Source organism: Setaria viridis, chromosome 1, assembly GCF_005286985.2.
Source record: "Setaria viridis chromosome 1, Setaria_viridis_v4.0, whole genome shotgun sequence".
Taxonomy (NCBI): Eukaryota; Viridiplantae; Streptophyta; class Magnoliopsida; order Poales; family Poaceae; genus Setaria; species Setaria viridis.
Genome location: NC_048263.2, coordinates 30,373,786 through 30,386,341, shown reverse-complemented (window position 1 = coordinate 30,386,341; position 12,556 = coordinate 30,373,786). Strand labels below are relative to the sequence as shown.

General features: G+C 44.6%; 2 protein-coding genes across 4 annotated transcripts; both read left to right on the top strand.

Annotated features, from left to right (window-relative positions):
- Window positions 1-847: 847 nt before the first annotated feature.
- On the top strand, window positions 848-2,021 carry LOC117861623 (temperature-induced lipocalin-1). Its single transcript, XM_034745197.2, has 2 exons — window positions 848-1,476; window positions 1,575-2,021. Exons 1-2 carry the CDS (start codon window positions 1,084-1,086, stop codon window positions 1,758-1,760), a joined length of 579 nt encoding a protein of 192 aa, XP_034601088.1. The 5' UTR covers window positions 848-1,083; the 3' UTR covers window positions 1,761-2,021.
- A 2,675-nt stretch (window positions 2,022-4,696) lies between these two features.
- Window positions 4,697-12,556, top strand: LOC117861596 (sister chromatid cohesion protein PDS5 homolog D). Of its 3 annotated transcripts, none has more exons than XM_034745187.2 (15): window positions 4,698-5,176; window positions 6,551-6,754; window positions 6,834-7,015; window positions 7,537-7,663; window positions 7,764-7,955; window positions 8,248-8,298; window positions 8,365-8,473; window positions 8,585-9,033; window positions 9,471-9,575; window positions 10,025-10,107; window positions 10,477-10,528; window positions 10,648-10,716; window positions 10,788-10,816; window positions 11,597-11,659; window positions 11,739-12,556. In XM_034745187.2, the coding sequence occupies exons 1-15, from the start codon at window positions 5,051-5,053 to the stop codon at window positions 12,205-12,207; spliced, it is 2,310 nt and encodes a 769-aa protein (XP_034601078.1). In that variant the 5' UTR covers window positions 4,698-5,050; the 3' UTR covers window positions 12,208-12,556. The 3 variants fall into 3 exon arrangements, with proteins under 3 accessions (XP_034601066.1, XP_034601078.1, XP_034601071.1); XM_034745180.2 differs by having other exon boundaries at window positions 4,699-5,176; window positions 8,579-9,033; XM_034745175.2 differs by having other exon boundaries at window positions 4,697-5,176; window positions 8,365-9,033.

The following is a 12,556-nucleotide window of genomic DNA, read 5'->3' as shown; positions in this document are numbered from 1 at the left end:
TACCGTCAACAGTGACGCACTTTTGGCCTGGGTTTACGGTGCGCACCTGAACTCTGAGAAGGTCTGTTCCCTCCATGGACAAGGACATTGCCGGAAAGCTCCCAACGCCAGCAGCACTAGAGTGCAGTGATGTCGCGGTCTCGCCTCCCGGATCAGTTTCTTCGTTTTCTCATTGCGGTCTAGAGTCTCAGCCTTGGAGAACAAGCAAGAAGCAAGAATCTCGCAGGGCCATCGAGTAGTGACATGGATATTCTGGAGTACTCCGGAGTGCTCCAATCATGTGAACCCATCTTCTGGGTCGATCAGCACTGTTTTTTAGATCAAATTATTCGGCCTTGTGCTGATCCTATGTGGCCAGACAAGAACGCTCGCTGCACTACTTTCGGCCGCCTGCGGCTGCAGCCGCAGCAGCCCAGCCAGCCAGCCGCTCGCTGTGTTAAACGCTTACTGCCGCTGCTGCAACTAGCACTACCGAACAGGAAAGTAAGAGGAGGACGCTGGAATTCTTGGTGTTTGGAACAGTAGAAGATGCGTTTTCGGAACGAGAACCAAACCAAAAACACAGCCTTTTGTTAACAGAAATGTCTGCATTTCTGTTGTAGACTTGTAGTCCTGGAAGCACGGCAATCCGGCACTACCGCTCGCGCCGCTGATTCCTCGACGAAATCGACCAAAACAACGTGCCAGCGAACGGAAAGCTCAGCTGTCTGGGCGTGCGATGCGAGCACGCGACACGGTGCTAGTGCTGCACGGTGGATGGAGAGATGCACAGTAAAAAGCAGTTACCTTCGCGTACAAGTCTCCACGTACCCTGACCTCCCTGAGCAACGAGACAAACACTTGTTAAGCGTTCCAGAGCCCTCCACGTCGTTCCCCTCGCACCAGCACCTTATCCTGATCTCTTGCTCCCCTTCCCTCTCCGTCCCAGCAAACCACCCCCAAAACCCCTCTCCGATCCTCTTCTATATATCATCCATCATCGGAAGCTCACCGCATCACCTGCAACAACAAAGCGAAATCACCAGATTGTCCCAGGCGAGGAGCACACAGTAACTAGCCCATCGATCGGCAGCAGCAGCAACAATGGCGGCGGCGAAGAAGAGCGGCGGCGGCGAGATGACGGTGGTGCGTGGGCTGGACGTGGCGCGGTACATGGGGCGGTGGTACGAGATCGCGTCGTTCCCGTCCTTCTTCCAGCCCCGGGACGGCCGGGACACGCGCGCCACCTACAAGCTGCTGGAGGACGGCGCGACGGTGCACGTGCTGAACGAGACGTGGAGCAAGGGCAAGCGCGACTACATCGAGGGCACGGCGTACAAGGCCGACCCCAGCAGCGACGAGGCCAAGCTCAAGGTCAAGTTCTACCTCCCGCCCTTCCTCCCCATCATCCCCGTCGTCGGCGACTACTGGGTGCTCTACGTCGACGACGACTACCAGTACGCGCTCGTCGGCGAGCCCCGCCGCAAGAACCTCTGGGTAAGCCGATTGTTCTACATACACAAGTACAAGAGCATGCCACACAGTATTCGAGTTTCAATTCCACCGTGTGTTCTCATCGGTCTTTGGGCGTGCAGATCCTGTGCAGGAAGACGAGCATCGAGGAGGAGGTGTACAACCAGCTGGTGGAGAGGGCCAAGGAGGAAGGCTACGAGGTGAGCAAGCTGCACAGGACGCCGCAGCAGGACCCGCCGCCGGAGAGCGACGCCGCGCCCACCGACACCAAGGGGGTCTGGTGGTTCAAGTCGCTCTTCGGCAAATGATCCATCTATCAGTCACTACACATGCTACGGTGCTTTGCTGCTAGTACTAGTGTTATCTGCTAAGCATAATCTGTGCCGCGTGCGGCGAATAAAATGAATTATTGCCGTAGAAATTAGAATTTGTATCTGCCTGCTGTTACTGTTAGTGTACCTATACGTTCGTGTTGTGTTGTTGTACATGTGCTTGGATGAATCAGTGGAGTTAAGATGTAGTGCTTGATTTTATTTTATGGTGATGCAGTGCTGGGAACATTGTGTCAAGTACTATCATGTAGCTTTGTCGGATGTTAGCTCTGACTCTTAAAATAACTGTCGGGCTTGTGGGAAGCAAAAGCATGTCAAAGACGGTCGAGCTTGTGAAAGGCACCCGGGTAGAACCGACCTGGGACGTTGCGAGGCATTTCGTTTCATGTGGGTTTTCTACTCGAATTGATTCGCTGTTTCCAAAAAAAAGGGCTCCATTTTTTAAAATTTCACTTGTTCTTAATATTTTAGCTGGTTCATTGCATCTCCAAACTAAAATGTGCAGCTGGCTTTTCAGGGTTTTTTTTATTATAAAGGCTTTTCAGATTGAACATTTACTGATAGTATATGCAAATCAATTGGTAGTTTAGGGACATAACATTGCTCGTACTGAGAACGCGCGCGCATGTCCTCTTTACTTTGTCCTCTTTGGTCGCTCTTTACTTTGTCCTCTTTGGTCGTGAATCCCAACCTCGTACTAGATTAACCTCGATCACTTATGCCAAAATGAGTTTAACATTTATCTAAAGAAGAAGCAGATCTTGAAGGCTTCGTTTGGAGCGCTGAAATTATTCCCAATTCCCATGTCAAACTGAACCATCTCCTATGAAATTCACAGGAGATTTATGCATTTCAATACACTTTTTCCTTCGAACTATTGCCTGCCATTTCAAACGCTAGATCGAAACAAACCCACTGGGCCACATTTTACGGGCCACATCTAGCAGCAACTTGGTGATGGACCAGCCCAGTCTTCGATATCTTCTCATTTTCCGGATGACCACGTCATTCATAATGATGGGCCGCTTGTTTCCTCCATGCTTCCATTTTTTTTAGCCCATTTACTTTCTTTCTTCTTTCTTGTGCTGGCTCTGCTTGCTCACTCGCTAGCAACCGTCGCCGCTTTACACTATCACCGCCATCACCATGTCATCTCCTCTTCAGGCTTCCAGGGTTGACCTTCAAGCTGTCCCGTGCCTCTTTACGACAAGTAGTGATCCATCTGAGTATGAGATCAGCTTTCCCTTCTTTTTTTCGGTGAATGAAGGAGAAGTCGAGGATGAGCCAAAAGATGGAACAATCCATCTTCATGCTTGGAAAATCCATCTTCAAGCTCGGAATAATATTTCTTATTGCTAGGATATTTTATTCCTCTGTAAGGATGAGTTTGGGGTCTAGACCATTTTCTTTTTTCATTTACAACTATTTTTCTAGGGATATAAGAATTTTATTTTATTTCAAACAATTCTATATGCTGGTGCATCCTTCTTGATGATGTCTCTAACTTTAAGGTGTGAGGCGCTAAGGAGTACAGGTAAGATAGAAGGTGATCCAAAAGATGGAACAATCAATCTTCAAGCTTGGAATAATATTTCATATAGCTAGGATATTTTCTTCCTCGGTAAGGAAGAGTTTGGGGTATAGAATATTTTCTTCTTTCATTTACAACTTTTTTATAGGGATATAATTATTTTATTTTATTTTATTTCATAACTCAATAAGTGAGAAAATTAAATATACAGATATCTTTGTTACGATGCAAAGATCAAATAATGTTGTTCTTTATGGCTCGCTATATTATACCGTGTTAGATAAACATGCAGCTAATTTTTAAACTTACAATTTGAAAATCAGCCACGCTGAAAAAGTTTAGATATAAGACTGCCGCAACATGCATTCTATAGCACCAAGTGGCATGACGTTTTCACTCAGGAAGCATAGTAAGACCGAAGCCAAACTTAAGGTATGGACATGAGTTTATTGCGAGGTATTTGAAAGATTTTAACACTTTCTTATGCAAAAGACTTGAAAACTCAAATTATAGCCGTGCAGCCTACATAAGTGTGTAATTTACACCATTGGCACATGATGGTAAAAAAAGGAATACTCATTGGATGCTACCTCAATTAAAAAAGATATTTTTATTTATTACATGTTCACACAATACGACGCTATGTACTACATGTGCATCGTCGTCATGTTTTAACTTTTACGCGGAGTAACGCATATCCGTTGGATTCCACTAATTTGATGGTCCGTTAGCACCCCCGCCTGTATATATACCCCTTCGTCGGACGGTCTTCTCCTACCTCTCGACGTATCGCCTCGAATCGGTACGCGGTTTATATTGTTCGTCTTCTCCGACGTCGGTGACATGTCTACTTGCCGTCTCCGCTTCAAAGACCACCATCGCAACCACTATTTCATACCAGAAGCACGGTCGTCGCCGCCTCGCCACACTGCAGACATCTTTGACCAGGTAAGCAAAGTCAAAATTCCTTTCCCATCTTACCTCTCCCTCCCTACGCTCACAGCACGAGATCTGCCTGCCGAGATACGTAGAGGGCGTACACAGCCGAAAACCAGCGCGCCGAACTGCCGTTTCTGCCGCAGCGAGCGAGCGAGCGAGCCGTGGCAGCCATCGGCCGCGCGGCCCAGGCGAGCGACGGCCGAGATCGCGCGGGGTGAGGTGGCGGTGGCCAGCCAAGCCACAGCAGGCCGCGCCCGCGGGCGGACGCGAGGCCGGCCAGGTGAAGGGGATTCCATGGCCGCCCGACGCGTCCGTCCGTTGGGGCCTGCGGCGTGTGCAATTTTGGCAGGCCGCGCGAAAGCGCGCAGTCCAAACCACCAGCCGCCCGCGCCCGCCCCTCTCCCCCCATAAATCGCCTGCCGATTCTTCCAAGCCTCGCCTCGCCCTCGCCTCGCCTCTCACGCACGCACAGCCCACCCCACAGGCCACAGCCAGAAGGAGCCATAAGACACACCAGCCAGGCAGCCCCCGCACCGAAACCTCGTCGCGTCGCGCGGAAGGGAGGGAGGAGAGTGGTGCGCGCGGGTGGGAAGGGAATACAGCTGCGGAATCCCCTCGTCATCCGCCACCGCTCCACCGCGCTAGCTAAACCCTCTCTCCTCCGCGGGCGGCGCGCCGGGCTCCGGCGCCGCCTGCTTCCTTCCCGGCCCCCGCGACACTCCCGCCGCGAGGGGGAAACCCTAGCAGCGGCAGATCTCGCGCGGGCGCTCTCGATCCGGCCGATTCGGCCGGGGAAATGGCGGACGACGGGGCGCCGGACGCGGAGGAGCGGCCGCAGCAGCTGCAGGACCGGCTCAGGGAGGTTGGGGAACGCCTGCAGGCGCCGCCCGACGAAGCGGAGGACCTGCTCAAGCTCCTCATAGTGAGACTACTCTCCTTTCCCAGCGCCTGTACTTGTCTTGTCTGATTATTGCGCATCTGTTAGGGACGCGGTTCTGTGATTTGTCGTGTTTGGCCCTGTGGTTTCGGCTCGGTTTGTCGTAGTATGAGTGGAAACGCGGCTGGATTTTGCGCTCTTACCTTTTTGGATCGTGGATGGAATGCTACTCGGGCTTGTGATTTGCTCTAGGGTTGTTTAGTCTTTGGTGCTCTGGAATTCGTGAATTTTTTTTCCGTTAAGGCTTAGACAGGAAGTGTAGTTTACTGCAGAGTGATGGATTGTTGTTTTACAGAGTTAACCTGGCATAGTTTCGTTGAATGTCAGGAGCTATCATACGACCTGCCTTTCTAGGCTTGGTTTGCTCCTTCGATTCTATCTGGGGGCTTAGCTTACTCCTTCGATTCTATCTGTTAGGGTTCCACTTGTTGGACATGTTGAATTTTAATTTGTATTTTTTATTTGGCTGTTTGGTATGGTTGAAAAGCTGGAGGTGTTGGCCCCTTAATTCTTTACTTCTCGGCGAGTATTATTGGATTGGGGATTTGAGGATGAGATTGTTTATAAGATTGGAGTTTAACATCAGCCCACTTTAATCTCTACTGCTCCCAAGTTCGTCTTTTTTTTGTCTTATTGCAGAGAGTACTTTTGGGGCTCTGAAATATTTTTTGTCCTGAATAATTTCTGTGAGATTTAGCATATTTTTCGTTTACTGGGTATGACTGTTTGGATTGTGGATGAACTGCTACTAGGGCTGGTGATTTGCTCTAGGGTTGTTTAGTCTTCGGTGCTCTGGAATTCGTAAATCTTTTTTGTTGTGGCTAACATGAAGTGTTTTCAGTTTTCTATGTAGAGTGCTGGATTGTTGTTATACAGAGTTACCCCCTCATGGTTTGGTTGGAATGATTTTTACCTTTTTAGAAATCTGAGTGAATGTCAGGAGCTATCATGCAATCTTCCTTCTAGGCTTGGCTTGCTCCTTTTATTCTTTCTGTTGGGCTTGCTCCTTTTGGCTGTTTGGTATGGTTGAAAAGCTGGAGGTGTTGCCTCTTATTACTTTACTTCTTGGCGATTATTGGTTGGATTGAGGTTGGGATGTGTGTATCAGATTGGAGCTTAACATCAGCCTAATTTATTCTCTACTGCTCCAAAGTTTGTCCTTTTTTTCCATTGCAGAAAGAGTGCTTTTAATGGTCTGAAATATTTTCTATTAGGAATGATTTCTGTAGGGACATAGCATAGTTTAGTTTACTGGGAAGGCCTATAAATGTTAAGAGTCTGATCATGGCATCTGCCTACCCAGGCTTGCTCCTCTAATTGTATGAAGACATCAAGTTGGTTGTTTGTTTGTTCATGCAGGAAGTTGAGGAGTGTTTACTTAAAGTAGAGCAATCACCTCCTGAAAGCACATCAAATGCTATGCGAGCAGCAACTGAAGCGCTGGTCAAGAAAGAGCTGGTGGGCCATACTGACCCAGATGTCCGGCTTGCTGTGGCATCATGTATCTCTGAGATCACAAGAATCACGGCACCTGATGCTCCATATGATGATGATGCAATGAGGGTATAGTTTGTCCTGAACATAATGATTTCTGTTACATTGTGTGTACTCACTAATCACATATGTTTTTACTTGGTTTCAGGATGTATTCTCTTTGATTGTGGGTTCCTTCCAGAATCTCGATGACACAGAAAGCCCCTTGTTTGGAAGGAGATTGTCAATTCTTGATACTGTTGCAAAAGTCCGGTCCTGTGTGGTGATGCTAGATCTTGAATGTGATGATTTGATAAACGATATGTTCCATCACTTCTTGAGGACTGTTTCGTAAGAAACCTCTTCATTTGTCTTGGCTTCATCTATTTCTTCTCTTTCTTATTTCTTGCTGTGCTAAAACATGTTTTCTAAGTTATACCCTGGATGTATGTTCAAGTTTCTGTAAATTTGTCCATCATTTTTTTTTGAGACGAGGTTCGATCCCATTTCCATTACTTATAACGGAATTATAGATTTGTCTAAGATACTTTGTACCTGTAAGATTTGCTAAGGAACAAGAGCTAGCTACTTTTTTTATCTGTTTTAATTTGATTTCCTCCTTAGATACTTCAACATTATATTTGTCAGCATTGCCAAACTGCTAATGTTGATTCTAAACTCATTGATCTGTTTCTCTGGCTGGGAGTTACACATTCACACACTGATTATTTATAAATGAAGCTTCTATATTTTGATATTAGCTTAACCCTATTCTGCTACTACATTTTGTTCACTTGATCAGCATTCATGGTTTCAGAAGTATGTGTTGTATTCTGCATACGAGTTTTCAACTTTTCTACGTCTTATTTCAGTTCTGAACATTCAAATGCTGTCATCTCCTGCATGGAAACAATAATGAGATTGGTAATTGAGGAGAGTGAGGATGTCCAACCACAGATTGCATCTTGCTTACTCCAAAATGTTAGAAAAGAGGACAAGGTATTTCTGTCTGAACTTTCCTCACATCAGCAACATAGATTTACATTCATAGCCTGAGAAAAGGGTTGACACGATCTAATCATTTTGATTTTATTTCCAGGAATCTTCTTCGCCTTCTTTTGAACTTGCTGAGAAGGTTATAGGCGCGTGCCGGGAAAAACTAAAGCCAGTCTTTCTGCAATCACTAAAAGGCACTTCCTTGAGTGAATACAGCCAAATCGTTGCATTAGTTTGTGAAGAGGGTTCAGATGACAGGGAAGAAAATAATGCTGATCCTTCTGGGAAGGACACGGTTAGTTAAATTACAAGCTTGCTACGATTAATATTGGAAGATGTTTGCATTGTTGTTTGCTTAAACTGTTACGCCATTCTTACAGGTGGTAGAGTAGGCAATCTTGTTTTTTTTTCCTTCGTTGTTTGGTTTGAGATGGTGTTATGCATAAATGTTATCACTTTGCTAGATTAAAGAGGATGGCTTGGGAGATGAAATTGTGATTGGTTTTAGCCTGTAGAATCAAATCAACAAATGTAGGAAGAGGGTGTTCTAGTTGATTCACCTGTCTTTACTTTTGATGTCTTAATAGGTGGATGATGGCAAACTATCTGAAAGAACTATTTCTGATGAATTACCACAGGTATGACCTGCATCTTCTATATCTATTGAAATGGCTGATATAATACCAGCTTGTTTTTTTGGGCAGGAATCTTCGAAGGCGGAGCAAGATATTAGCCGTCCTGAACAAGATGGTACTTCTATGAATGGTAATACGGCTGCTGCTATTAGCAGTGATGCAACTCCAGCTGACACAGGTGAGTCTAATCAAGTACTGCCTTCCACAAAAGAGAAGTTTGAACAACCTTGCTATGCTGAAAACATAGTGGATGCTGATCAGTTGAATTCTGGCAACCATGAAGGTGCAGATTCCATTGCTGCAGAACCCAAAAAGAAGTCGGCCCTTGATTCAGACAAAAGTATTAAGCCCAATCCATCGGATAAATCTGAAGCGACTGAACATTCTGGTTCTGATACTAAAAAAGAAGATATTGTAGCATCTGGAGAGGAGGGGACCAACGGAGCAGCTGATGATACATCAAAGCCTGCTGATATTACACCTGTTAAGCCAAGACGAGGCCGACCTCCTGGGCCAAAGTCATTGGAGAAGAAGGCTGCTGGAAAGAACAAACCTTCAAGATTTTCTAGTGATTCAGCAGGGAAGTTAACAAAAAGATCAGCTAAGGATGAGGTCAAGTCTTCTGTAAAAAAGGCTGGTGAGGCAGAGTCATCTAAGAAGCCTCAAAAGAGCAGTTCGAAGCAGCAGAAGGATGAAACTCTTTCTGAGGAAGATCCTGCCAAGGATCTGAGCTTAAAGGTTATTCTCTTAACACCTAGCAGGTTCTGTTCTTAGTTATTAATATTACCTGCTTTTGACAGTTCTACCTCTTATGTGTAGAACATTGCCCCTAATGTTTGCTAGGTTGTATTAGATCCCTAATATAGTTTTCTTTGTATTTCTATTTTGATGCACTGTATGATATTTGTGTAACTTTACTCTTTACTGTTGCTAGTTAATAAGTCTTCGCTACTTTAGTTTCATACAATTACCTGTATTTGGAATATTCTATTATTTGTACCTTTGTTATTCCGTGCTTGCTATTCGGTTGGTGGTTTGAGTCTAGCTTTGCTGGAATTCGTGATTAGAGACTTAATTGCACATATCCATTGAAACTTAAAAAGTAGATGTGCCATCGTGCTATTCACTTTTCTAACACAGTGATCTGGTGTACTGACTGTTTGACCACAATGCAGGAAATGATCTCACCGAAGTCTTCGACCAAGGGGCCAGGTAGAACCAAAGGACAAAGCACAGAGAATAGCACACCTAAGAGGAAGCAGGAACAAGAGACTGAAGAGGTAAGAGTCATGGTTGTTCAGATTTTACGTCTTTACGATTTTGATTCAGGGCCTCGATTCTATGATTCTATGTGATAGAATCTATGTTTCTATGATTTATATATTCAAATCTCATGATTTATATATTCAATCTCATATGATTCTGATCTTACCCGAGGACCACTGATTTGATCTAGAATCTACAATTTTGGCAACCTTGGGTAGAGTGCATGCTTGATTAAGTTATTGCAATACAGCGTTTTTAGATGCCTGAGGTTGAAAATGTTTGATCAAGTTGGTCTTTTGTGCGGTGAAGATTTTTCATCATGCTGATAACTAACCAGTTTTCCATGGTTTATATATATCCTCTTATTATTTGAATAACCTGGTCTGAGCAGTACAGGTGTGCTTATAGTGCTGCATTATTCGTTTATAGTTACTTAATCTGATTCTTGAGTTTCTTTTGACAGCTTCCTCGTTCAAGGAAAAACAAAGGCCTTGATGGAAGCCTAGTTGGTGCAAGGATCAAAGTTTGGTGGCCAGATGATAAGATGTAAGTAGAATGAACAATTTGTGATTCTGAATTGTTGCCTCTTGTTGAAATGGTTAGTTTCTTCGCTATTTAATATTAAAAGATGTAGCCATTATTACATGTTTTATCATTGAGGTACCAAAATGAAGCAATTGTAAGATATGACTTCACATGGTTCATGGTTGTCTACCCATTTTTTCTACTTATTTACTATGTCTTGTTATTTTTGAATAGTTACAATTCTGCAGTGTAGTTATTTCAATTTTCTTTCTGATTGTTACTCGGAAATGAATACTCTGTTTGGATCTAGCAAAGCCTGTTGCTCTGTACATTTTGTCAGCTTTCTGTGTATTATTGTCCAGATTTTAAGCCTTTTTTATTGTTTTGCAGGTTCTACAATGGTGTTGTGGAGTCATTTGATTCTGGTTCTAAAAGGCACAAGGTTTGTCTTTGTGCACTACTATAACCTGCACTGGCTATTTACCTTACATGGAAACTACTGTTGATTGAAGTATCTTTTTTTTTTCTTTCCATCATGGTTCTTTCATTTTTGGAGCGTAGGTTGCATATGATGATGGGGATGTAGAGGTACTACTTCTCAGGGATGAAAAGTGGGACTTTATCAGTGAGGTATGCACATCTCACCTCGTGATGATGATTATGTTTGTTTCCTGGTTTCTGATTAATTTTTACTCTGGCAGGACAAAGGAGCTTCTGTGGCATCTCAAACGTAAGCAAACTCGTCTTTGCGCCATTTTTGTATCTGCAACGTCAAAATTACATCTCTATTTTTGCCTTTAGTTACAGTTTCAAATTTGGATATTGGTTCATGTATTGATAGGCAGTAGGACTGGTTTCCCATATTTATATTTAGAATGCACTTGCACCCTACATACTTAATTGGCTACCTCAAATCAGAACAGGGCCACTGTTTACTTGCATGACAATGGAGTCAGTGACTCATTGTTCAATGCGTTGATGTCAATGTGTTTGCTCACCCGCATGGGTGCGCACTCGAAACTAGATCTTTAGCTAAAGCTTTGGGCTATGGTGAAGTAGTGTGATTCTGTGCTTTCAGTGTGATGTATGTCTACTTTTTCTCCTGTTTTCTTATTTTTGAAGTGCCTGGCTTACCTTTGTGCAAGTGTCAATCAGTATGCTTGGTTGTGGTCTCATGGTTGATCAGTCCTTTGGCTTTGCTGTGGTCTCATGGTTTGCTATGATCACTCCACTGCTATTGGGGTTGCCAGGGTAGACTAGCATAGTGTTAGTCAAGCTCCACATCCCCTAATCTGGAAATTGTTTGTTCTCTGAAAGAATTTCAAGGGAAATGTTTGTTGTAAACTAGTTTGTGAACACCGGCAAACTGTGTAGGTCCCTGCTGGCAACTGATAATTGGATATCTATCCAAATTCCAAGCATGTTAATATGTCCCATACTTGTCACCTCACCCCTACTGGACATAAGCAGTATTGTTTGTTAAGTTTGTGTTATTGGTTGTTTTGAACAGTCCACGAGGCCGAAAAAGGAAAGGGGATGCAGTGAAGGAAGAAAATACAGAGACACCTAAAAGGTAAGTAATTGATACAAAGAAGTTGCGACGACTTGTGCCTGTAGCTTTTCTGAGGCTACTGTTTTCTGCATGGTGGCAGCGATGCTGTGGATCCTCCAAAGAAAAGGGGACGTCCCAAAGGTGTGCGATCCACCAATGGGGCACCGAATGACAACAGCTCTGCTACTCCAAGCACAAAGGGGAAAGCTGCAAGCAAAGATGTGAAAGATACGCCTGAAACTGGCCCCAACCTCAAAAATGAAGTTGAGAAGACCTCCAAGGACAAAGCCAGTGGATCAACTGAGAAGACAAAGGATGAATTGCCTAAAGATGCTGATGACAAGAGTGCAAGCAAATCTAAGGAGGCTAGCAGCAAAGGCAAGGATTCCAAAGATGAAGGGAAGTCCACTGAAGGAAAAGGCAGGCCAGGTCGCAAACCAAAAAATACTCCTGCAGTGAGTGAAGTTGACAAAGAGAAGCGGAAGGAGAAAGATGGCAAGACAGCTGAAACAGAGCAAGAGGCATCAGCAAATGCTTCTACAGGAAAGAAGCGCAGAAGGAAGGCTTGAAGTTGGCGGCTATGATTCTCTTGTAAATGGATCTGCTCCCTAGGTTTGCTCCGTTAGTCAGAGAGGGGTCGGCACTGCACCATGTATTATGGATTGTAACTCCTGGTTCGGTTGCCTTTTAAACTGTCATCTGATTGGGTCTCTAGTGTTTAGGAGTGGTAGCAACATTTGCTATAGTTTTAATGTTAGAAGTAACTTGTTCGTTGTGGTCGGATGCGTGGTGCGGAGCCTTAAGCGGAATGAATCCCATGCTCGCTGTGAGGCCCATGGCATCGTGTTGTCAGGATGGTGTTGTAGCTTCATGGTGTGATATTTATTGATAGGCAATTTATTCAGTGGATTTTGAGCA